This window comes from Mesoplodon densirostris, chromosome 11 (genome assembly GCF_025265405.1).
Source record: "Mesoplodon densirostris isolate mMesDen1 chromosome 11, mMesDen1 primary haplotype, whole genome shotgun sequence".
NCBI classification, from domain to species: Eukaryota; Metazoa; Chordata; class Mammalia; order Artiodactyla; family Ziphiidae; genus Mesoplodon; species Mesoplodon densirostris.
The window spans coordinates 8,520,620-8,547,467 of record NC_082671.1 but is presented as its reverse complement, the minus strand read 5'-3'; the positions used below and the strand labels follow the sequence as shown (position 1 = coordinate 8,547,467).

The window sequence follows — 26,848 nt, the reverse complement described above, 5'->3', positions numbered from 1 at the left end:
TTTGATGTCCCTCTGAAGACAGATTCTCCATTTGTGCCTGCCTTTTCAGTAAATCTTGGTGTTGTTAAGTTCTATGATTCATTTGATTCATTTGACCCTTGTTTAATAATTCAAGCTCTGTGGTACTACTGTCTTAGAAGTTCACATAAAGTCAGGAATGCACTAAGCTTGAAGACTCAACAACTGCAGATTTACCACTTTGGGTCAAGAAATGATTTCATTTAAGCCGTATCACCCAAGCCAAAAACTGGGGCTATAGATTGATAATATCTGGCTGTGCCAAGTTTTATCATCTAGTTCTGACTTTGAAATTTACTTGTATTGAACACCTCCTCTGTACAATTATAAAATCCTCTTAGCCTCACTTCTTACTCTAGATATTGATGAAGTGACCAATTCTATGCAGGGTTTGACTTGCTCTCTGATGGTGATGCTTAGAAATGCTGCCATAATGAAACCTGCAGCTTTTTTTTTTCTCTGTAGAAATCATATCATTACCTGCCACACTAGGTTATTACATTGGAAGTTGCCATGTAACCTAATCCCTGACATTTTCATGTATTTGTAACTTACTCCACTCTGCCCAGAGTAAAGTATTTATAGGTGTTAGCTACCTGGGAAGTTTCAGGGAAACCTAGGGACTTCCAGTGGGTCCTCCCAGATAACATGGGACAGGCCTCCAAGCTTAAAATGTGAACTACACTGTTGATAGGAAAGAATTTTCTATAAATTCTTTCCCCACATGACATTCTGGATGTCTTGTCATAATTACTACTATGCAGAGAAGCTTTCTGGCTTTTGTGGCAGGCCCTGGAATGAAAAACCCTCCAAAAACACCCCTCACAAAAGTCACCTTCACAGGGGACATGGATCACTTGGAATGATTGCCCTGATCTCCCTGGTCTAAGCACTCTGAAAGTCTGTTCACCAATTCCTGGCTGCTTGTTGAGCACCCAAATCCATAACAGCCTTATGCTGGAACTCTCCCAAATCTGGCTGGTGAATCTTGTCATACTCACCTCTCCCTTAATTTTGTATGATTTTTGTGTGTGTGTGTGCGCTATGCGGGCCTCTCACTGTTGTGGCCTCTCCCATTGCAGAGCACAGGCTCCGGACGTGCAGGCTCAGCGGCCATGGCTCACGGGCCTAGCCGCTCCGCGGCATGTGGGATTTTCCCGGACTGGGGCACGAACCCATGTCCCCTGCATCGGCAGGTGGACTCTCAACCACTGCGCCACCAGGGAAGCCCAATTTTGTATGATTTTTATCATTAAAAAATGTAGTAACCAGCTATTTTGGCTTCGTTGACACCATGCATCAGAAATAAAATATAAGATTCTTGGTGGGTATACTTTACTCTGTCATTTATTTCATCACTTCCCAGTGGCAAATGGCCATGTGAGCTGCACTGGGAGAAGCCCTGGGCATCTTCCAAACCCCATGCCCAGCCAAAAATTATGAAGATTGCAAACATGAGTGTAGGTTGGACCCCTGGACACCATGCAGAGCAACCAAGTAACAAGTTGGGCTCAGCTCATACACAGGCCACCACTCCCAATTCTTATATTAGTTCAGCAGCCTCTCCACATGTTTATAATGTAATAGGATATTTTGGAAATGTAATCCTTACTTGGCCACTCCTACAAGACAACTTGTTCTTTCCTGAAGAATCACAGCAGGATTATATTTACATTTTGAATAGTTACAAGAGCAAAGCAATCTTGAAACAATATGTTTTCAGAGAAGCCCACTGGTCTGAAATTCGTCCCCTAAGAGTTCAGTCATAGCAGACCCCTCCATCCACAACTGTAAAACTCAAGTAGCCAAAAGTTCCTGATCTTTCTGTCTACATTCCTTCTTACAGTTTCCCTCTGCCTAGGTCTCCACTTTCTTGCCCTCTTGGCCCAGTTGGATACAGGATGTGGGTAAGCACCAATTTTCCCTCCATCAACTTGCAGTGAAGAGAGATATGAGCTGATAAAATTCACTTAGAAGGCTAGAGATTTGGACAGACAAGAAATGACAGCATCCTGAAGAAATAGGAAGAAGTGCTGGAGAGGGAAGACTGGATTTAAAAGAATTTGATAACCAATGAGGTATGGGAGAAGATTGAGAATGAGTCTGTATGCGCTTGAGTAATACGTGGAAAGAGTAACTTAGGAAATTAGAAAAGAAAAAGGAAGACGTAGTTATGCAGAGTTAGATTTTTAACTGGCCATGACATTTTAGACAGGATAAGTAAGGCTGTATCCATTCTCTCCCACCAGCCAACCTCCCAGGCTAAACTTTGAAACTCACACCCAAGTCTGGTGCCTGGGAATATTTAAAAACAGATGATGTGACATCTCAGGGAAAAGCATACATAAATGTTCAGGAGTGGTTTTTTCAATGAGTTCATCTTGCTAGGAATGAGGGTGTGAGTGTGGACCAAGTTTAGAGTCCCTTGTCTAAGTAAGAGTGACCTGGAGCATTTCTGAGCCTGGGCAAAGTCATGCCTACATTAGCCTTTGGGGGAGGTGAGAAAACAAGTCAATTCACTCACCTTGCATTTCCTTTGAGGGAAACTGAAATTGAAGAGACCAATCCTCTAAGAGCATTTGATGTGCAACTTGCTAAATTATCAACGAAGCAAAAAATTACTTTATTCAGAATATTTCATTTTCAGCAATTTCCATATAACACAATTATAGGTCAGCACTACTCTACTGAAATACAGGCAATTAGAATATCTGAGGATTCATCTCATATTTAATATAACATCATGGGAAAGCCACTGTGGATGTTCCAGGGACACTTAGTTCAACGTCATCATACCCAGGGTCCCCTTTTTCCACCTGGAGAAACCAGGGGCTCTCTTCTCCTTTCCCAGGATCAGCCGCCTCTCTAAAGAAGTTCAGAGAAGAGCCTGAAATGGTAAAGAGAAGTTTAATTAGAACTGAGACAAAGGGACAGGACAGCGCCCTGTGGTGGAAGGAAGTCAAGTAAGTGTTGATGACAAAGCATCACTGGGGACCCAGTTGTGCTCAGGGAGGCTCAGACTGTTTCACATTAGTTACAGTAAGGCTATATCAGGGCTATCCTAGCAGGATCCAGTCCATGTGGGTCTGGGGCTTCAGCTCTTCTGGAAAACTTGGGATCTTAAAATGTCTGTGCCCAACACAGGAGCTCTGTGAAGCCCTGCTTCCTGGCTGACCCCAGCTGCAAGGAGATAACCCAAGAATGGTAAGAATCATAACAATGAATTTAAAGTCTTCTACTTGCACAACTGACAGATGTGAATTCACAATGAGAGGGAGACCAGAGACTGGAGAAATCGGAGTTCCTCACTGACAACCCAACTCTGCCCTTAGTTGCCTTGACTTGTGTTTGCAAATGCCCACAAACACTGTCACAGGCTGCATCCACAGCTGGCCCCTCCCCAGGAACCACATGGGCCCTCACATGGAGAAATACTCTTTTCTGGAGAATGAGTATCTTCTCCTGGCCACTGAAATGTCTGGAGCAGATTAGCCCTTAGCTGCCCACAAATTCTGAGTCTGTGATCTACCACCATGGCTTAATTTTAAGGCCACCATATATCATAGACATTGTACATGTTAGTGTAACATACGAACACAGTGCCTCTTTTTTAAATATCTTTATTGAGATATAATTGCTTTACATTGTTGTGTTAGTTGCTGCCGTATAAAAAAGTGAATCAGCTATACATATACATATACCCCCATATCCCCTCCCTCTTGCGTCTCCCTCCCACCCTCCCTATCACACCCCTCTAAGTGGTCACAAAGCACCGAGCTGATCTCCCTGTGCTATGCAGCTGCTTCCCACTAGCTATCTATTTTACATTTGGTAGTGTATATATGTCCATACCACTCTCTCACTTTTTCACAGCTTACCCTTCCCCCTCCCCATATCCTCAAGTCCATTCTCTAGTAGGTCTGTGTCTTTATTCCAGTCTTAACACTAGGTTCTTCATTTTTTTCCTTAGATTCCATATATATGGGTTAGCATATGGTATTTGTCTTTCTCTTTCTGACTTACTTCACTCTGTATGACAGACTCTAGGTCCATCCACCTCACTACAAATAACTAAATTTCTTTTTTTTTGGCTGAGTAATATTCCATTGTATATATGTGCCACATCTTTATCCATTCCTCTGTCCATGGACACTTAGGTTGCTTCCACATCCTGGTTATTGTAAATAGTGCTGCAATGAACATTTAGGTACATGAATCTTTTTGAATTATGGTTTTCTCAGGGTATATGGTCAGGAGTGGGATTGCTGGGTCATATGGTAATTCTATTTTTAGTTTTTTAAGGAACCTCCATACTGTTCTCCATAGTGGCTGCATCAATTTACATTCCCACCAACAGGGCAAGAGGGTTCCCTTTTCTCCACACCCTCTCCAGCATTTATTGTTTGTAGATTTTTTGATGATGGCCATTCTGACCCATGTGAGGTGATACATCATTGTAGTTTTGTTTTGCATTTCTCTAATGATTAGTGATGATGAGCATCCTTTCACGTGTTCATTGGCAATCTGTATATCTTCTTGGGAGAAATGTCTATTTAGGTCTTCTGCCCATTTTGGATTGGGTTGTTTGTTCTTTTGAATTGAGTTGCATGAGCTGCTTGTATATTTTGGAGATTAATCCTTTGTCAGTTGCTTCATTTGCAAATATTTCTCCCACTCTGAGGGTTCTCTTATCGTCTTGCTTATGGTTTCCTTTGCTGTGCAACAGTTTTTAAGTTGCATTAGGTCCACTTGTTTATTTTATTTCCATTTCCCTAGGAGGTGGGTCAAAAAGGATCTTGCTGTGATTTATGTCATAGAGTGTTCTGCCTATGTTTTCCTCTAAGAGTTTGATAGTGTCTGGCCTTACATTTAGGTCTTAATCCATTTTGAGTTTACTTTGGTGTATGGTGTTAGGGAGTGTTCTAATTTCATGCTTTTACATGTAGCTGTCCAGTTTTCCCAGCACCACTTATTGAAGAGGCTGTCTTCTCTCCATTGTATATTCTTGCCTCCTTTATCAAAGATAAGGTGACCATATGTGCATGGGTTTATCTCTGGGATTTCTATCCTGTTTCATTGATGTATATTTCTGTTTTTGTGCCAGTACCATACTGTCTTGATTACTGTAGCTTTGTAGTATAGTCTGAAGTCTGGGATCCTGATTCCTCTAGCTCCGTTTTTCTTTCCCAAGATTGCTTTGGCTATTTGGGGTCTTTTGTGTTTCCCTGCAAACTGAGAAATTTTTGTTCTACTTCTGTGAAAAATGCCATTGATATTTGACAGGGATTGCATTGAATCTGTAGATTGCTTTGGGTAGTATAGTCTTTTTCACAATGTTGATTCTTCCAATCCAAGAACATGGTATATCTCTCCATCTATTTCTAACATCTTTACTTTCTTTCATCAGTGTCTTATAGTTTTCTGCATACAGGACTTCTGGCTCCTTAGGTAGGTTTATCGTACGTATTTTATTCTTTTTGTTGCAGTGGTAAATGGGAGTGTTTCCTGAATTTGTCTCTCAGATTTCATTGTTAGTGTATAGGAATGCAAGAGATTTCTGTGCATTAATTTTGCATCCTGCTACATTACCAAATTCATTGATTAGTGCTAGTGGTTTTCTGGTAGCATCTTTAGGATTCTCTATGTATAGTATCATGTCATCTGCAAACAGTGACAGCTTCACTAATTCTCTTCCGATTTGGATTCCTTTTGTTTCTTTTTCTTCTGTGATTACTGTGGCTAAAATTTCCAAAACAATGTTGAAAAATAGTGGTGAGAGTGGGCAACCTTGTCTTGTTCCTGATATTAGTGGAATGGTTTCAGTTTTTCACTGTTGAGAATGATGTTGGCTGTGGGTTTTTCATATATGGCCTTTATTATGTTGATGTAAGTTCCCTTTATGTCTACTTTCTGGAGAGTTTTTATCATAAACTGGTGTCGAATTTTGTTGAAAGTTTTTTCTGCATCTGTTCAGATGATCATATGGTTTTCATCCTTCAATTTGTTAATATGGTGTATCACATTGATTTGTGTATATTGAAGATTCCTTGCATTCCTGGGATAAACCCCATTTGATCATGGTATAAGATCCTTTTAATGTACTGCTGGATTCTATTTGCTAGTATTTTGTTAAGGATTTTTGCATCTATGTTCATCAGTGATATTGGTCTGGTGTTTTCTTTTTTTGTAACATCTTTGTCTGATTTTGGTATCAGGGTGATGGTGGCCTTGTAGAATGAGTTTGGGACTGTTTCTCCCTCTGCTATATTTTGGAAGAGTTTGAGAAGAATAGGTGTTAGCTCTTCTCTAAATGTTTGATAGAATTCACCTGTGAAGCCTTCTGGTCTTGGGCTTTTGTTTGTTGGAAGATTTTTAATCACAGTTTCAATTTCAGTGCTTGTGATTGGTCTGTTTATATTTTCTATTTCTTCCTGGTTCAGTCTCAGAAGGTTGTGCATTTCTAAGAATTTGTCCATTTCTTCCAGGTTGTCTATTTTATTGGCATAGAGTTGCTTGTAGTAATCTCTCATGATCCTTTGTATTTCTGCAGTGTCAGTTGTTACTCCTCCTTTTTCATTTCTAATTCTATTGATTTGAGTCTTCTCCCTTTTTTTCTTGATGAGTCTGGCTAATGGTTTATCAATTTTGTTTACCTTCTCAAAGAACCAGCTTTTAGTTTTATTGATCTTTGCTATTGTTTCCCTCATTTCTTTTTCATTTATTTCTGATCTGATCTTTATGATTTCTTTCCTTCTGGTAACTTTGGGATTTTTTGTTCTTCTTTCTCTAATTGCTTTAGGTGTAAAGTTAGGTTGTTTATTTGAGATTTTCCTTGTTTCTTGAAGTAGGATTGTACTCCTGTAAACTTCCCTCAAGAGCTGCTTTTGCTGCATCCCATAGGTTTTGGGCTGTCATCTTCATCATCATTTGTTTCTAGGTATTTTTTGATTTTCTCTTTAATTTCTTCAGTGATCTCTTGGTTATTTAGTAGCATATTATTTAACCTCTCTGTGTTTGCATTTTTTACAGCTTTTTTCTTGTAATTGATATCTAGTCTCATAGCGTTATGGTAGGAAAAGATACTTGATAGGGTTTCAATTTTCTTAAATTTACCAAGGCTTGATTTGTGACACAAGGTATGAGCTGTCCTGGAGGATGTTCCATGAGCACTTGAGAACTGTATTCTGTTGTTTTTGGATGGATTGTCCTATAAATATCTATTAAGCCCATTTTGTTTAATGTTTCATTTAAAGCTTGTGTTTCCTTATTTATTTTCATTTTGGGTGATTTGTCCATTGGTGAAAGTGGGGTGTTAAAGTCCCCTACTATGATTGTGTTACTGTCATTTTCCCCTTTATGGCTGTTAGCATTTGCCTTTTGTATTGAGGTGCTCCTATGTTGGGTGCGTACATATTTACAATTGTTATATCTTCTTCTTGGATTGATCCCTTGATCATCATGTAGTGTCCTTCTTTGTCTCTTGTAATAGTCTTTATTTTAAAGTCTATTTTGCCTGATATGAGAATTGTTACTCCAGTTTTCTTTTGATTTCCATTTGCATGGATTATCTTTTCCCATCACCTCACTTTCAGTCTGTATGTGTCCCTAGGTCTGAAGTGTGTCTCTTGTAGACAGCATATATATGGGTCTTTTTGTATCCATTCAGCCAGTCTATGTCTTTTGGTTGGAGCATTTAATCCATTTACATTTAAGGTAATTATCAATATGTATGTTCCTATTACCATTTTCTTAATTGTTGTGGGTTTGTTATTGTAGGTCTTTTCCTTCTCTTGTGTTTCCTGTCTAGAGAAGTTCCTTTAGCTGGTTTGTTGGTGCTGAAATCTCTTAGCTTTTGCTTGTCTGTATAGGTTTTAATTTCTCCATTGAATCTGAATGAGGTCCTTGCTGGGTAGAATAATCTTGGTTATAGCTTTTTCCCTTTCATAACTTTAAATATGTCCTTCTACTCCCTTCTGGCTTGCAGAGTTTCTGCTGAAAGATACGCTGTTAACCTTCTGAACATTCCCTTGTATGTTTTTGGTTGCTTTTCCCTTGCTTTTAATATTTTTTCTTACTATTTAATTTTTGATAGTTTGAGGATTATGTGTCTTGGCATGTTTCTCCTTGGATTTATCCTGTATGGGACTCTCTCCACTTTCTGGACTTGATTGACTATCTCCCTTCCCATATTAGGGAAATTTTCAACTATAATCTCTTCAAATATTTTCTCAGTTCCTTTTTTTTTCTCTTCTTCTTCTGGGACCCCTATAATTCGAATGTTGGTGTGTTTAATATTCTTCCAGAGGTCTCTGAGACTGTCCTCAATTCTTTTCATTCTTTTTTCTTTATTCTGCTCTGCAGTAGTTATTTCCACTCTTTTATTTTCCAGATCACTTATCTGTTCTTCTGCCTCACTTATTCTGCTATTGATTCCTTCAAGAGAATTTTAAATTTCATTTATTGTGTTGTTCATCACTGTTTGTTTGCTCTTTAGTTCTTCTAGGTCCTTGTTAAACATTTCTTATATTTTCTCCATTCTATTTCCAAGATTTTGGATCATCTTTACTCTCATTATTCTGAATTATTTTTCAGGTAGACTGCCTATTTCCTCTTCATTTGTTTGGTCTGGTGGGTTTTAACCTTGCTCCTTCATCTGCTGCATGTTTCTCTGTCTTCTCATTTTGTTTAAGTTACTGTGTCTGGGGTCTCCTTTTCGCTGGCTGCAGGTTCGTAGTCCCCATTGTTTTTGGTGTCTACCTCCAGTGGGTAAGGTTGCTTCAGTGGCTTATGTAGGTTTCCTGGTGGAGGGGACTGGTGCCTGTGTTCTGGTGGATGAGGCTCAAACTTGTCTTTCTGGTGGGCAGGACCTTGTCTGGTGGTGTGTTTTGGGGTGTCTGTGACCTTATTTTGATTTTAGGCAGCCTCTCTGCTAATGGGTGGGGTTGTGTTCCTGTCTTATTAGTTGTTTGGCATGGGGTGTCCAGCACTGGGGCTTACTGATCATTGCGTGGAGCTGGGTCCTAGCGTTGAGATGGAGATCTCTGGGAGAGCACTCGCCGATTGATATTATGTGGGTCCAGGAGGTCTCTGGTGGAGCTATGTCCTGAACTTGGCTCTCCCACCTCAAGAGGCTCAGGCCTGACACCCACCCGGAGCACCAAGACCCTGTCAGCTACGTGGCATAGACAACTGTGGTAAAAGTCTGACTGGTGTGTTGGATTTTTCTTTGCTGGGTGATTTATCCGAGCCAGGTTCCCTTTGTCAGAAACACAGCAAGCTAAAACGCTGAGACATCCGAGGTTTGCAGCAAAGACAGGGCTTATTCACAAAGCAGCCAAAGAGAAGACAGGAGAACAAATCTCAGATCTGGCTCCCAGAAGACAAGGGGTTGGGGTATTTATGGGATAAAGAATAACACAGCAGGGTTGTCTGAGGAGTGGGAATTGTGGGGAGCATGGGGATCTTGGGGAAAGGTGATTTGGGGAAAAGTTGTGGTAGGTGTGGTAATCACCCGTTCTGCACAGGTGTAACTAAGCTACAGGACTCTAGTTTCAAAACACCACAGTGCATCTTAAATTATCAAAATGCTTCACAAATTCCAGTACTGCAATATCTTTTTTAAAATCTCGAACTACCTTTCATGTATGAGACAGCACGAAGATGTAATCAAAACAGTTGTTCCATTTTTGGATTCAGTAAATATGGTCAATTAATCTATAAGCCTTTTTTTCTTTTTGGCTGCGCTGCACCACTTGCAGGATCTTAGTTCGCCTGCAGGGATTGAATCCAGGCCCCAGCAGTGAAAGAGCAGAGTCCTAACCACTGGACAGCCAGGAAATTACCTAATCTATAAGTCTTAATGCAGGCGCATCACTCATAAAGTAATAAATTTAGGTTGAACAATTTGGAGAAATACATCCCAAGAACATAGAGTGATTCCTCCCTCCCAAGTAGTCTGACAGCATTAAAGATGACATATGTTAGTGGTGATCCTATCAAACACATGAACTCATCCAAATTTTGAATCTCCAGGAAGGATGGGCGTTGAGGAGCTCAAATTCACCCTTTCCAGGACAGAGACCAAAGATTACAGGAGATCAGCTAACCCCACTCACCTGTCTGAGAGACCCTCACCCCATTCTCCTTCTCTGGGGGCACTTCCCCCTCACTCCTCCGAGAGGCAGGAGGAGCCCCAGGCACTGGCACCTCTTCAACATCATCATAACCCTCACCAGCGTCATCAGTCTTCTGCTCTGGTGGTTCTAGGGGCAGAAAAGGGGGTCAGATAAAACCACATAAAAGGGTTGGCCTGGGAAATACCTAAGATCCCTTCTGACCCAAAGTTTCTGAGCTGCGAAATAGAGGCACCAGTCACTCCTTGCTTCAACAGATTTTTTCTAAGGCCATGTTTCATTTTGATGTGCCCATAAACCAAAAAAATGACGTTCAAAATCTCAATATTTCTTGTTTAAAACTATATATCTCAAAGCAACTTTACACCAATGAGCGTTACTAAAATATTCCAACAAATTATGCTTTCCAGATATTAATTTTTAAAACAATATGTGCCTGTTGTGACCGAATGAGTGTGATTCTGGACACAGAGAGCCCAGCCCCAACCTGAGACATTGCAGATCAGCCAGGGAAGGGGGAGGATGGGCCCCATCTGGACTCAAGGGATCCCTCTAGTCCCAGTCAAAGGAAGATTGTTCCCTTTGCATCTCATTTCTATAAGGGAAATTCTCCCAAACCCTCAATACCCAGCTGAGGCAGGTCCACCTCTGCTACCTGGAGTGGACTTGTAGTCGCTATTGTCCTCGCCATCCCCAGTGTCATATGGCAGTTTGGTCAAAGAGTCATCTGACAGAAACCCTAATGTGGAGAAAACCATCACACAAAAAACAGAATGACCCTCCCCACTCCCATGGGACCTGTGTGAGCCTGAGAAGAAATGCAGGGACAGGCTTGACTTCTGCAGTTTAGAGGGAGGCTGGAAACTCACAGGGCCTCTGGAGCGGCCAGCCTGCCACCTTTGGAGGGGCTGCCTCTGTGAGCCTGGAGCAGATGTGGGGTCTGTGGATGCTGAGAATATGGCTCACAGCCAGTGGGGGGCTGACAACCAGAGGTCCCAGGAGGACAAGGCAGAGATACCCACCTGGCCTGCCCAGAAGATCTTCCTTCGGTGTCACAAGGTAATCAAGCTCCTCATACATGGCCTCAGCAAGAGCATCTTCAAAACCGGATACGGCTGAGAAAACCACCAGCAGGTCAGAGATTGCCACCCTAGACACCAGGGGCCCCCAAGCTAACCCTTCATTTCCCCGATGCTCACATGTGGAAAAGCCCTCAGGGCTGCCAGGACCTCTGTAGAGTCTCCCACCCCAGGTACCATGTCTGCACCTTCTGCCTTTGTCTGACTCTGAGTCCGCAGCTCAGCCCCAGCTCTTTCTGGTCTCACAGAAGAGGCCATGACTTATGAGTGTTCACACCTCAGTCCTAAGAACCTCTGTGTATTCAGCCTTTAGAGTTTAACATGAAGCAGATGGAGTTCTGCAGACTAAAGGGGGAAAGAACAAAGACCTGGCCCAAGTTTCCCCTCCTCCCACCTGGCCCCATTTCCTGCCTCCACGCACTTTCCATGGTACCCAGTACCCCCTGCAGCCCACCTCTGCGCTCTGCTCTCCATCTGAGCAGCTGAGTCACCAGGATGATGAGGACCAGGAAGAGAAGGGCCCCCAAGATGAGGCAGAGGGTCCCAGGCAGGGAGAAGATGCCAGGGATAGGATATGAGCCTGGTCGGGTCCCTAAGGATAACAAGGCAAGAGGGTTTGGAGAAGGTCATGGGTACAGAGAAACTCCCTATGCCAACATTTCCAGGGAGCACTGGACAGTAAAGTCCCAGCCTGAGACACAACTGGACTGACAATGACTGGGCTCCCCTAGGTCTTGCCCTGGGATAATTCAACACCACTCCAGCCAGTGTGGCCCAAGGGAGAGCTGGGGATTAGTAAGGAGCTTCCCTGCTGAGGACCCAGCCTCTGAGTACCCAGCTTACAATTGCATCCCTTCCCCTTGGGCTTTATGAGACCAGAGCATCAAACAAGTCCTGGGACTGGCACCTAGGGAAGGTAGGAAACACTCAACACTCAAGGGCAGGTAGGAAAAAGTTAGATTCTGCAACACAAGAACCAGCGTCCCTTGGGCCTCGGGCATGAGAACTTTCTGGCACCGTGAACCAAGGCACGGGATGTTTTCCGAGGAAAATGCTCTGGTTCCTCCCTACCAGCCAGTGGCTTCTCAGGATCTTTCCTCTCCTGAGTTGGCTAATTCTGCCAGAGAGTCCACAGAACAGGTCCCAAGACTCTGAATATTCTCCCCTACCCAGGGATTGTAGCACAGTACCTGCTGTAGTGGGGGGCAATGTTGTTCTTCCACCTAAAGAGAAAAACAGGAGTTTGGAGCACAGGAATTGGCAAGAATGTATGGGAGCCCATTTCTCCCTCCTGAGCCCTGAAATCACCGCTCAGTCACCACAGCATCAGTGTTGAATCTTCCCAGCTCCCCCTTCCTAGGTCATAGCTACAGTACCTGGATGCTATCTGAATACAAAAACTCCACAGCGGGCTTCCCTGGTGGCGCAGTGGTTGAGAGTCTGCCTGCTAATGCAGGGGACACGGGTTCGAGCCCTGGTCTGTGAGGATCCCACATGCCGCGGAGCAACTGGGCCCGTGAGCCACAACTACTGAGCCTGCGCGTCTGGAGCCTGTGCTCCGCAACAAGAGAGGCCACGACAGTGAGAGGCCCGCACACCGCGATGAAGAGTGGCCCCCGCTCGCCACAACTAGAGAAAGCCCTCGCACAGAAACGAAGACCCGACAAAGCCAAAAATAAATAAATTAGTTAATAAACTCCTACCCCCAACATCTAAAAAATTGAAAACAAAAAACAAAAAACAAAAACTCCCCAGCACACCGCAGCCCAGCGCACTGCTCCAGCACTGCCCCAGCTCAAGCAGCGTGGAAGCCAAGCCCCTCCACTGACCAGAGCACCTCACTCCAGCATCCTCCTCGTGCTTGCAGTCGTTCTGCCCCCAGGGCTCCGCAGCACAGTCCCACAAGGAGGACTCCCGGCCCCCGCACTGCACCTCGTCCAGCCAGATGCTCCCATTTCCAGGGCCAAATGCTGCACCCCGCACGGCTTCCAGGGCATGGCCACAGCCCAGCTGCTGACACACCACCTCGGCCTCTGCCAGGCTCCAGGAGTCATCACACACTGTGCCCCAGGAGCCGCTGTGCCAGACCTCCACCCGCCCTGAGCACACGGTGTCTCCTCCCCTGAGCTGGAGCTTCTCTTTGTCTGAAAAGACAGCAGCCCCTCCTGTTACTGCCCCTGGTGGGAAGGAAGGAGCCCCTGGGAGCCACAGGGGATGAGGGAGGGGCTGCGTACCTGTGCAGGGGGCAGCAGTTGGGCAGCTCTTAGGTCTCCTTCCTGCAGAAGTAAACAATGGGAAGTGCTGGATCAGGGACAGCTGGGGGTGGTCTTGTCCCCACACAAAATTGTCTAAGGTCCTTCCCTCAGTCCAAATGACAAGTGAAAACACATGCTTCATAATCTAATGGGATGAGGCATTCACTGGATCTTATCACCAGCTGAAGTAACTTTACGTTTTTACCTGTTTATCACTCTCCACATCCCACAACAAATACATACACAGACATCCACACACACACAAGCACACTCCTGAATGAAAGCTCCACTAGAGGAAAGACCTTGCATATATTACTCATTTTTTGGCTATTAAGACAGTGCCTTGCACATTGTATGCATTCATTCAACAAGGATGTATGGAGAACTTTCTCTGAATACTATGATAAGGGCTTGATATTTAATGAGTGAATGAATAGATGAAATACAATTGTTTTGAATTCTTGCTAATAAGTAAAACAATAAAGGATATACAAATTAAAATTAATGATTTACAGTAATAGAGAAGAGATATTTTAAAAATAATAAGTCCAGAATCACAGAAGTAATTTGTATTCAATATTACATTTATACTTTTAAAAATGAAATTATATAACAGATTCTAAACTTTTCTTATCCATTTTTCAGTATGACATATGGACAAGCAAAGAGATTACTATAAGAAGAGGACATTTTTTTTTAAAGGAATAGAACAAGTAGAATTTAGAGAAAGATAGATAAGTAGAAAAACAGCTAGGTAGTAAGTGTCCAGGAGACACAAATAAATATACTGAGAAAAAACTATATTAAGAGGACGCAGAGATAAAAACCACAGAACAAAAAAAAAAAGCACATAAAAGTATTGAAGACAAAGAAAATAGACATACACGCCAAGACACATATTAATCAAACTATCAAAAATTAAATACAAAGAAAAAATATTAAAAGCAGCAGAGGAAAAGCAACAAATAACATACAAGGGAATCCCCAGAAGGTTAACAGCTGATCTTTCAGCAGAAACTCTGCAAGCCAGAAGGGAGTGGCAGGACATATTTAAAGTGATAAAAGGGAAAAACATACAACCAAGATTACTCTACCCAGCAAGGATCTCATTCAGATTCGACAGAGAAATTAAAAGCTTTACAGACAAGCAAAAGCTAACAGAATTCAGCACCACCAAACCAGCTTTACAACAAATGCTAAAGGAACTTCTCTGGGCAGCAAACACAAGAGAAGGAAAAGACCTACAATAACAAACTCACAACAATTTAGTGTAACACACTGTGTGTGTTAATATATATATATATATATATATATACCCTTTGATCTAATAATATCAACATTGGGAGTAATCCTAAGTAATAAACTCAGCAATATATAGAGATGCATGTACAAAATGCTTACCGCAAAATTGTTTGTTGAGGGGAATAATTTTAAAACAATTGAACTACCAGTAAACAGGCAAATGGTAATATGAACTGGAGTACCAACCTCTCATAATGAAATATTATGCCATTGTTTTACAAAAGAGTTAGAGCTACCTGAAGGAATATCCATGATATATTATTAAGTGATAAGAAACAAATTTAACGATAATGTGTATGGTAGAATCCCAATCTTGTAAAAATAAATAACACTACACCATCAACATCAACTCTTTTATGGGTATATGTGTTTGGATATAAATATGATAATGGAGGAATTTGAAAAATAACATATATCAGTCCATTCATCTTGTTTACATCAGGAGGATAAGAATGGACAAGAGGTCATGGGATGTGATTCATTTATCTTTTTACATTTTTTTTTTTTTTTTTTTTTGCGGTATGCGGGCCTCTCACTGTTGTGGCCTCTCCCGCCGCGGAGCACAGGCTCCGGACACGCAGGCCCAGAAGCCATGGCTCACGGGCCCAGCCGCTCCATGGCACGTGGGATCCTCTCGGACCGGGGCATGAACCCGCGTCCCCCTCATCGGCAGGCGGACTCCCAACCACTGCGCCACCAGGGAAGCCCTCTTTTTACATTTTATATGTCTTCTCTGTTTACAGTAAATAAGTAATGTCTCTGTAATGTAGATGAAAGAGAAAGGAACTGGTCTTTCTTTAGGCATAAAACAAACCAGTGGAAAGGACACAAATTCCCTAGTGCCAAGCATGCTACAAGTCCAGCAGTAGCAAATGTGGCTGATTCAGGGAAGAGACACAGAGACAGGCAATAGGAGACATAAGGGAAGGAGGGCTGGCCTTCCTTTGGGCCTCCAGTGTTCTTTGACCTGGTAGTATTTTTCTTTCCCTGGGGTATCATCACAGGGGTGAGATTCCCCTACACTGCTTATACTGAGGGTGAACCCAAACATGCCTCCCTGAAATCTCCATCCGTCATCAGTGTCCTGCCCCCTGGAGCAGCTCTGGTGAATCTCCTCCCTCTTCCACGGGAAAGTCCTTCAAACTCTGAGGTCAACAATTAGGCTGCATCTACTCTGGCATTCCTGCTAATTAGCCTGATTATAGACTCCCTGTGACATGGTTTCCAGTTGTTTTTGCACTTGGAACACATGCACCTAATCTCTGTGGTATTTTTCACATAAACTGCTGTCAGCACAGATTTCTTTACTTTTCCCTTTGAAACAATATTGGAACATGTGGATTAAATAATCTTGATCCAAAATTCATTTTGTAGACTCAGCTTAAACTCATCACTTAGATCTGAAAATACAAAATCTCACTAACAATGACCTACAAGGTTGGCACCGACACACAGAAACAGACAGTAAGTCACCTGCACACGAGATATAGGCTTCCTCCTTTGGAGAGCATGAACTATATTTCCAAGGGTCAGAAGGACATTGCCAGAGAGAGGTATCAGTTTTCCGACAGTGGATTTCATCTACCCACCGGGGTCTAGAACCTTCCCTAAGAGCAACAGAAGAGTTGAGAGTTCCACTGTCCCCACAGCCAAGCTGACTGCAGATGATGGACAAGGTGATGTCTCCCATGGGGCTGCGGCAGACACTGCCCCAGGTCCCGTTGTAGAAAACTTCCAGCCACCCAGCACACTCCTGGTCCTCGCTCACCATCCTGAGGGCCAGGAACTCTAAAATTGAAAGGGAGGAAACAGGACACAGTAAGCACCCTACTCAGTGCTCTGGGTTTTCCTCTCTTCCAGAAATAGTGACCACTCATCCCTGACCCAGCTGAGGAAACACCCACCAGGTGACAAGACTGAAATCTTTCTCCTTTTTTGTCTATTTGTGTCTGTCTTTCTATTTCTACCAAAATGATGTAGTGGATATGAACAGAGAGGAAAACCAACCTGGGCACCTGCAGCAGCGGGGAGGTGAATCCTGCTTCCTGAAAAAAACCTCTAAGACAGTATGTGAAAGGGACGTGGACAGTGAGGTGATAGAATAATGGACCCCAGAGAAGTCCACATCCTAATCTCTGAAACCTGTGAATACCTTATATTTCAAAAGGGACTTTATAGAAATTATTAAGACTAGGACCTTGGGATGGTGAGATTAACCTGCAATATTATGAATTAACAAAGTAAATCCAATCTAATCACATCCTAAGACCCACTATCCGTAAAACTGGAATACTCTTCCTGACTGGATAGAAGGAGATGAGACATGGAAGAATCGTCAGAAGAGGGAATGCTGTCTGTAGAATAAGGGAGCTCCAAGCCAAGGAACGCAGGCCACCATTAGAAATTAGAAAAGGCTGGGGAAAAGGAGTCCTCCCCAGAGCCTCCAGGAAGAATGCAGCCCTGTGGACACCTGGATGTTAGCCCTCTGAGACCCTTGTCAGACTTCTAACATACAGAATTGTAAAATAATAAATTTGTGTGTTTTTAACTACTCAATATGTGGTTTCATTACAATAGCAACAGGATCTCGAGACTTTACTACCAAAGGTAACGGAAGAGTGAGCCCTGCTTTCAAGTGGAAACTGTAAGAAACAGCTCTGCCAGGAGCTATTGCTGAGAAGAAAGGACCAGAACCTCAGCAGCTGCAGGAGGAAGTGAAAGCACCTCATCTTCACGTCTGCTGGAAGGACGGGCTCCATGGGACGAAGTTCCTTCTCTGGCCCTTTCAGGAACTCTTCCTCAGGGCTCAGACCCCCGTCCTCCAGGGTCCCCACCCCCTCCTCCAGCCTGGGGACAATGTGCAGCGCAGACCTGAGCAGATGACTCCCGCGTCCTCCTTGTGTCTGCAGTTGTGCCGCCCCCAGCCCCGGGAAGGACACCTCCACACATGGGACTCCTTTCCTGTGCAGTTCAGGTCGTCCAGCCAGATGGGCCCTGATCCCGCCCCGAAGCGAGCCGACACCGTGGCGTTGAGGGCTTCTCCACAGCCCAGCTGCCTGCACACCACGTGGGCATCGTCCAGGTCCCAGCCGTCATCACAGACGGTGCCCCAGGAGCCCTGGTGAAAGATCTCCACTCTCCCGGCGCAGTGACCATGCCCGTCCACCAGGCGGAGCTGTGTGCTGTCTGAGGAGAGAGGGAAGGGACAATGGGGCATTGACACAGGGACTGAGAAGGATCTTCTGGTCTAGTGGGACCCCTCACCTGAGCAGTTGGCAGCAGCGCTCTCCTCTGAGGCTTCAAAGCCAGCTAGTTCAGGCACGGAGTCGTTGCACTGGGGCAGCACCTGGCTCTGGTTTCCTGCAGAAACAGTAATGATCAGAGGATTGGTAGGGTTGGTGGTTTTTAAACATATCCACAGAATCTTTGATGTTGCCTCCACTGAGAAGTGAGGTCTATGCCTCCTTCCTTTGAATATCTGCTGACCTTCGTGAGTCCCTAGAAAGCAAGAGAAGGAAGTAAAGGTAGCATTGCTTGACTTTCAGCACTAGGTCTGAAAAGTCACGCAGCCTCCTGTGAAATCATAGGCAAGTCTACCCTCTTGAGACTCTCGTCCTGCAGAGACTGTCATGTGCAGGTCTCTGGTCACTCAGTTCAACCCAGCTGAACTTCCACCTTGCCAGGCTTGTTCATGAACCATCCTGGATCCCCAACTCAGTTGGATCCTCAGATGACTTCAGCCCCAGCTGATATCTGACTGCAACCTGATGAGACCCCAAGACAGAACTGCCAATCTGAGCACTTCCCAAATTCCAGCAAATCACGGGCAAAAATAAAAAGGAGTTTTAAGGGAAATTTTGTTATGTAGCAATAGTAACCAAACACTTATACTCACCATATTACTAAGTATTTACTGAAGACAAATGAAGTGTTTGTCTTCAAAAGGACTTGTATATGCATATACATAGCATCTGTATCCATAAGGGCTCAAATTTGGGATGCCACCTAAAACATGTGACATTGCTTTTGGAACAAAGTAAGAGGCAGAAGCTAAAAGTGGGAGAGGAGCTTATTAGCAGAAGCCTAATGAGCTTGGGCAATGCTGTCAATGAGGACTTAAAGCAAGTGAGGAAAATGTGATTGGGAGCTGGAGAAAAAATACACAGTAATCTGTGTTATGCAAACTGAAATGGTTGCTTTAAGTGACTAGATTTCGAAATAATTTGTTATGCAGCAGCAGTAACCAGAAACCACCTTCTATCAGCCTCAGTAACTGATAGAGCAAACCGGCAAAACCAGTCAGTAAATATTTTGAATATTTGAATGGTATCACTTAACAAACATGCTTCTCAAAACCACAGAACAGGGCTTCCCTGGTGGCGCAGTGGTTGGGAGTTCGCCTGCCGGTGCAGGGGACGTGGGTCCGTGCCCCGGTCCGGGAGGATCCCGCATGCCGTGGAGCGGCTGGGCCCTTGAGCCATGACCGCTGAGCCTGTGCGTCCGGAGCCTGTGCTCCGCAATGGGAGAGGCCACAGCGGTGAGAGGCCTGCATACCGCAAAAACAAAAAACAAAAAACACAGAACACATCTTATTCCGAGGGCTGATGGGTCATTTACCAAGGCTGATCATGTTATACAAAAATGAGATCCAAAAGTTTTCAAAGGGCTAAAATCATTAAAAATATGGTATTTTACTGAAGTAGAATTAAGCTAAAAACAAAAGACAAATAGTAAACCATCTGTAGTGAGGTATAACTTTCATGCAATAAAATACCCTTATTTTGAGTATGTTTTCATGAGTTTTGACGATTGTTTGTGCCAGTGTATCCACTACCACAAGTAAAATTCAGAATATATAAGATTACCCCAAAAGTTCCTATATGCTTTTTGCAACCAATAAAAGCCCCCAGCCCCAGCCCCAGGCAAATACTGATCTGTCTTCTATAACAATAGATTAGTTGTGTTTTTCTAGAATTTAATAAAATCATATAAAATATAATCCTTTTTACATGGCTTCTTTCACTCAGCATGCTTTGAGATTTATCTGTGTAGTTGGATTTATGAGTAGTTTATTCTTTATATTGTTAAAGGCTTACAGTGTATGAATATGCCATAATTTGTTTTCCATTCTTTTGCTAAAGAAAATTGGAGTAGTTTATAATTTTTGCTCTTTTAAGTAAAGATGCTATGACTTGTCTTGCCTAAATTTTTTGTGGACAAATCTTTTCATTCCTCTTGGGTAACAGAAATTTTGGGTAACATGGTAAGTGTATGTCTACCTTTAAAAACTTGATTTTTCCAGAAGAGTTGTCTTCTTTCACATTACTATCAGCAGTGTATGAGGGTTCTAGTAAATCAATATACTTCCCCAGAACTTGGAATTGTCAGTCTCTTTAACTCTAGCCATTCTAGCTTGTGAATTTATATCTCCTTATACTTTAATTTGAATTTCCTTAATAACTAATGATATTGAGTATCTTTTCATTTACTTATTGGCCATTTGTATATCATCTTTGGGGAACTGTCTTTCTTAATCTTTTGCCCATGTTTAAACTGGGTATTTCTTTTCTTATTTTTCTGTTATAAATTCTTATCTTATTCTGGATACAAGTCCTTTGTTAGATATACGGATTGCAATTAATTTCTCCCTATCAGTTGAGTACCTTTTCATTTGCTTAACGTTTTCTTTCAAAAAGCAAATGTTTTAATTTTGATGAAAATCACTTCTCACTTTTTTAATGGTTAATGCCTTATGTGCCTTAGGAAATGTTTGCCTACTCCAGGGTCATGATAATTTTTCTTAGTTTTCTTCTTCAAGTTTTATAATTAAATTTTACATGAGACTGATCATTTATTTGAGATATTTTGATGGATTGAGGGGTTTTCTGCAGGGTGAGGATGGGGGAATGGGCTTATGGTGTGAAGTAAGGATTGTGGTTCATTTTTTTCCCATGCAGATATCCAGTTAGCCAATCATTTTTTGAAGAGATTATATTTTCCTTTGAAATATCTTTATGCCTTTGTAGAAAATCAACTTATTATACATGGGTTTGGATCTATTACTGAACTTTATTACGTTCCATTGATCTATTTATCTATCCTTATTCAATGTCCACGTTACTTTGGATACTTTGTAGGAAACTTGAAGTTAGGTTACTTCCATTTTTGTCCTTCTTTTTCAAAACTGTTTTGTCCATTCCAGTTCCTTTCCATTTAAATATATAATTTATAATTGGCTTAGAAAGTTCCATAAAAATATTGCTGATATTTTGATTAGGATTAAATTGATTGTGTAGATCAAGTGAGGAGAATTGACAACTCTATTGAGTTTTCTAATCCATTAACATGGTATATATATATATATATATATTTTTTTTTTTTTTAGATGTTCTGTGACTTTCAAAGTAAAGGCCTTGAAATATTTTGTTTAGTTTCTTCCTACATATTTAACAGTCTTGACACTATAATAATGGAATTTTTCCAATTTTTCCCTAGTTTTTGCTAGTAAAGAAATATCACTTATATTTGGTTACACCTCATTGATCATTAGAAAGACAATCTGCATACCTGGACAAACCATATGTAAGTCATCAATCTGCAACCCTAATCAACGTGAACAAGCTGGTCCTGGATGTTACCAGTAGAGTTTCAAATTTTAAACAGCACATTATAATCATTTAGTTATTCCACTTTATTCAATATTTTTTCTGCTACTTTTATGATTCTTTCTTTGTCTTTGATTTTTACGTTTAATTATAGTGTTTCTGGGAGAAGGTCTTTTTGCATTCAGATCATAAGGTGATCTATTAGCTTCATCAGTGTTAATTTTCAAGCCTCTCCCCAAGTTTGAAAAGTTCACAGCTATTATTCATTTAAATAAACTTTCTCTCAGCATCTCCTTCTCTTCTCATAGAACCCTAATTACTCTAATATTTGTGTGTTAGATGGAGACCCATAGATGACATAGGATATCCTTGTTCCTTTTTACTTATTCCTTTGGTTCTCCACTGACTGATTATTTCAAAGATTGGATCCAGTAGTCACTGAATCTATCTTGAATTTGATCTACTCTATTAGAGATGCTCTCTATTGCATATTTTTTTCATTTCATTTATTAAATTCTTCAGCAGCAGAATTTCTGTTTGGTTCTTTTTATAACTTCTCTTTGTTAAATTTCTCATTTTGTTCATCTATTGTTTTCTTGATTTCATCGAGTCGTCTTTCTGTGTTTTCTTGTACCTCATTCAGTTTCCTCAGAACAGCTATGTTGGATCCTTTATAAGCTAGATCACAAAATTCCACATCATCAACATGTGTCTTTGTCAGTTTTGGAAGGTTATTTTGACCCTTTGGTGATGACTACTTTCCTTGATTCTTCAAGTTCCTCACAATTTTGCGTTGCTGCTTTTGCTTTAGATGTAACAGACACCGCATCAAATCTTTACTAATTACATTCAGGTGGTATATACTCTTCTCGGACCTTGTATAGACTCACTTGCTCCACATTTCTTGCTCCTTCTTGCAGCAGAAATCTTAAGCTTTTATGTCTCCTCTGGTTCTTACAACTCACCAGGCTGCTGGAAACCACTCTTCTGTTTTACAGCATGTTGTGCTACAGCTCAAGTCTGTGGTTACCTCCTTGCCCACAGACCCTAGTCTGTTTTTTTGAGATCACTCCATTTACTGGAGCTTGCTTTCACCTCCACACTTGGGAACACACAAAAGCAGCTGTCAGGAGAGTGGCAGTACGTGTGAGTTAAGTACTCGGGGAATTGGAGGTGCCCACAGGCCCAGGGAGGGAGATCTTTGGGTGACATTCTCCCAGAGGATTATGGATGGGCTTCCTGCTGAAGTTCTGAGCACAGTCAGCATGAATTGCATCCCTTTTACGCCCTTTGACATTCTTTTTTTTTTTAAATTAGTTTCTGCTTTATAACAAAGTGAATCAGTCATACATATACATCTGTTCCCACATCCCTTCCCTCATGCATCTCCCTCCCTCCCACCCTCCCCATCCCACCCCTCCAGGCAGTCATAAAGCACCGAGCTGATCTCCCTGTGCTCTGCGGCTGCTTCCCACTATCTATCTACCTTACGTTTGGTACTGTATATATGTCCATGTCTCTCTTTCACTTTGTCACAGCTTACCCTTCCCCCTCCCCATAACCTCAAGTCCATTCTCAAGTAGGTCTGTGTCTTTATTCCCATTTTACCCCTAGGTTATTCATGACATTTCTTTTTAAATTCCATATATATGTGTTAGCATACGGTATTTGCCTTTCTCTTTCTGACTTACTTCACTCTGTATGACAGACTCTAGGTCTATCCACCTCATTATAAATAGCTCAGTTTCATTTCTTTTTATGGCTGAGTAATATTCCATTGTATATAAGTGCCACATCTTCTTTATCCATTCATCCGATGATGGACATTTAGGTTGTTTCCAGCTCCGGGCTATTGTGAATAGAGCTGCAATGAACATTTTGGTACATGTCTCTTTTTGAATTATGGTTTTCTCAGGGTATATGCCTAGTAGTGGGATTGCTGGGTCATATGGTAGTTCTATTTTTAGTTTTTTAAGGAACCTCCATACTGTTCTCCATAGTGGCTGTACCAATTCACATTCCCACCAGCAGTGCAAGAGTGTTCCCTTTTCTCCACACCCTCTCCAGCATTTATTGTTTCTAGATTTCTTGATGATAGCCATTCTGACTGGTGTGAGATGATATCTCATTGTAGTTTTGATTTGCATTTCTCTAATGATTAATGATGTTGAGCATTCTTTCATGTGTTTGTTGGCAGTCTGTATATCTTCTTTGGAGAAATGCCTATTTAAGTCTTCTGCCCATTTTTGGATTGGGTTGTTTGTTTTTTTGCTATTGAGCTGCATGAGCTGCTTATAAATTTTGGAGATTAATCCTTTGTCAGTTGCTTCATTTGCAAATATTTTCTCCCATTCTGAGGGTTGTCTTTTGGTCTTGTTTATGGTTTCCTTTGCTGTGCAAAAGCTTTGAAGTTTCATTAGGTCCCATTTGCTTATCTTTGTTTTTATTTCCATTTCTCTAGGAGGTGGGTCCAAAAGGATCTTGCTGTGATTTATGTCATAGAGTGTTCTGCCTATATTTTCCTCTAAGAGTTTGATAGTTTCTGGCCTTACATTTAGGTCTTTAATCCATTTTGAGCTTATTTTTGTGTATGGTGTTAGGGAATGATCTAATCTCATACTTTTACATGTCCCTGTCCAGTTTTCCCAGCACCACTTATTGAAGAGGCTGTCCTTTCTCCACTGTACATTCCTGCCTCCTTTATCAAAGATAAGTTGACCATATGTGCGTGGGTTTATCTCTAGGCTTTCTATCCTGTTCCATTGATCTATCTTTCTGTTTTTGTGCCAGTACCACACTGTCTTGATTACTGTAGCTTTGTAGTATAGTCTGAAGTCAGGGAGCTTGATTCCTCCAGCTCTGTTTTTCATTCTCAAGATTGCTTTGGCTATTCGGGGTCTTTTGTTTTTCCAAACAAATTTTGAAATTTTTTGTTCTAGTTCTGTGAAAAATGCCAATGGTAGTTTGATAGGGATTGCATTGAATCTGTAGATTGCTTTGAGTAGTAGAGTCATTTTCACAATATTGATTCTTCCAATCCAGGAGCATGGTATATCTCTCCATCTATTTGTATCATCTTTAATTTCTTTCATCAGTGTCTTATAATTTTCTGCATACAGGTCTTTTGTCTCCTTAGGTAGGTTTATTCCTAGATATTTTATTCTTTTTGTTGCAATGGTAAATGGGAGTGTTTTCTTGATTTCATTTTCAGATTTTTCATCATTAGTGTACAGGAATGCCAGAGAGTTCTGTGCATTAATTTTGTATCCTTCTACTTTATCAAATTATTGATTAGCTCTAGTAGTTTTCTGGTAGCATCTTTAGGATTCTCTATGTATAGTATCATGTCATCTGCAAACAGTGACAACTTTACTTCTTTTCCAATTTGGATTCCTTTTATTTCCTTTTCTTCTCTGATTGCTGTGGCTAAAACTTCCAAAACTAGGTTGAATAAGAGTGGTGAGAGTGGGCAGCCTTGTCTTGTTCCTGATCTTAGTGGAAATGGTTTCTTTCATATCTCTTCTCTCCCCGTAGTCATGGAGGTCTGGCCCCAGAACTCTGGGTGCTACTGGAGAGAAACTGGCTTCTCCAGCAGTATTGAGTGGACACTAACTCACTGCTCTCCTTTTCCCCCATGGGAGAGGCACCACTGGCTAGTTCAGACTTATGCTGTGTCACCTTGGGGTGAGGGGCAGCACTAACAAAATTCTTTAATCCTCTCCAATCATTCAAACTTTTTTTTTTGGCTCCAACAGAGTACTGAAATCTCCTCTCAGGAATCCTGGACTTCTAACAATTTTCATAAATGTCTGACCAAATCAGCACTTGCCAACTTTCTCCAGGTTTTCCTTGACCATGGCTCAGGGGGCTGGGACAGTTTCACTAACTCCTGTTGGGTCCGCAATCTGTACCAATGTCTATCTGCCTATTACTGGATGCCCAGGTGGGTGATCATCTTCCTGGTCCCTTGGTATAGGATGTTGGATCCCACAACTTTCACAGAGGCACTTTTGATCATTAGTTGTTAAAAAGAGAGACAAAAAGGAGGGACATCTTACACTACCATGATGCTGATGTCACTCCCCCTTTCCCAAGACTTTTAAACATTTAGCTAAAGTGGAGAAATTCTTTGAAAAGCACCAGTTGAAGTGACACAAGAACAAATAGAAAATCTGAATAATCCTGATTTATTAAAAATATTGAATTTATAATTAAACTTTTCTACTATAACAACAAAACCAAGTAAAAAACAAACAACTTCAGGTTCTCATGTATTTCAAATAAACAGTTAATAATACTGTGTGAAATTAAAATTTCCTGAATTTGAATGAATGTCTTTGCACTTAAGAAATACATGCTGAGGTACCTAGTAAAGGAATCTGATGGGTATAGTAATTCTCACATGGTTCAGTGGGGAAAAACGCTGACTGAGGAATATACTTACTGCTTATACCTTGTTCTCTATGATTATACTTAAATACCTATGTTTATTTTAAAAAATATTATTCCCCTTAATGCTTCTTGCCCTGCTCTGCAAAATGAACAATGACAAAAACCATATTTCACCATGCAATATCTAAGTTTTGAGGTCAGTTTTCCCTCACTCTCTGCTCTTGGGGACATTTCACTCAAGGAGCATCTTGAGTACAAGTTAGCCCTTCCTTCTCTCTTACCTGAGCAGATCACATAGGCCGTGTTTCCATGGGTACAGTCAGGAACACCCAGGGCAGTCACAGGGCAATTCCACAAGAAAGATTCAGCCCCCAAGCAGTGAAATCGGGCTTCCCAGATTTGATCACCTCCTTCTGCTCCTTTTGGAATGGAGATGGCAACTCCACAGCCAAGCTGATGACAGACAACATTGGCATTGGCCCTAGTCCAGTGGGAGGCACAGAGCCCTCTCCATCTTCCAGAAATATTCATCTCCACTTGCCCCTCACACTGAGCAGTGCCATTTCTCATGAGCCGGACTTCTGTGTATGCTGGTTGGAAAAGATAGAATTTTAGTAAAATCTCATGTTTTTCTGACCTGAACAGAGTATGCAGGGAGGTTAATGTCCTGATCTGCATCTCACCTGAACAGACAACTTGAACAGCTCCACTGTGGTGACAAGTCCCCCCTGGACAGGGCACTCTGGGGCAGAACCAGAGCTCAGACTCCTCGCCCTCACATCTGAACTCTTCAGCCCAGACCCGGCCATCTAATGCTCTGAAGGGCACGTGTCCCAGGACAGACACAGCCTTGCCACATCCCATCTCTGCACAGATGACCTGGGCTGTGGGGAATGTAAAGTTCCCATCAGACACTGGGGTCCAGTCTTGTCCAGAACGCACTTCTACTTGCCCTGAGCAGGGTCCATCCCCTCCAACCAGACGCACACGTGCTAAGAGAAACAAACAAAGCCAGTGAGTGTTCATGATCTTGGCTTGACAATTGAAAACAATATCTAATAGGC

The 26,848-nt window shown here is 42.0% G+C and overlaps 1 protein-coding gene across 1 annotated transcript in view; it reads right to left on the bottom strand.

Annotated features, from left to right (window-relative positions):
- Positions 1-2,759: 2,759 nt before the first annotated feature.
- LOC132499087 (antigen WC1.1-like) overlaps positions 2,760-26,848 on the bottom strand; it is a 40,631-nt gene continuing 16,542 nt past the window's right edge. Inside the window, exons 4-16 of the mRNA XM_060113432.1 lie at positions 26,468-26,776; positions 26,066-26,374; positions 18,052-18,147; positions 17,659-17,973; positions 16,261-16,575; positions 13,465-13,506; positions 13,060-13,374; positions 12,421-12,453; positions 11,685-11,822; positions 11,174-11,266; positions 10,807-10,890; positions 10,134-10,280; positions 2,760-2,905 (exon numbers count right to left, since the gene is read on the bottom strand). Of these exons, the coding sequence (XP_059969415.1) occupies positions 2,760-2,905; positions 10,134-10,280; positions 10,807-10,890; positions 11,174-11,266; positions 11,685-11,822; positions 12,421-12,453; positions 13,060-13,374; positions 13,465-13,506; positions 16,261-16,575; positions 17,659-17,973; positions 18,052-18,147; positions 26,066-26,374; positions 26,468-26,776 (2,342 nt within the window). The remainder of the gene's footprint in view (positions 2,906-10,133; positions 10,281-10,806; positions 10,891-11,173; positions 11,267-11,684; positions 11,823-12,420; positions 12,454-13,059; positions 13,375-13,464; positions 13,507-16,260; positions 16,576-17,658; positions 17,974-18,051; positions 18,148-26,065; positions 26,375-26,467; positions 26,777-26,848) is intronic.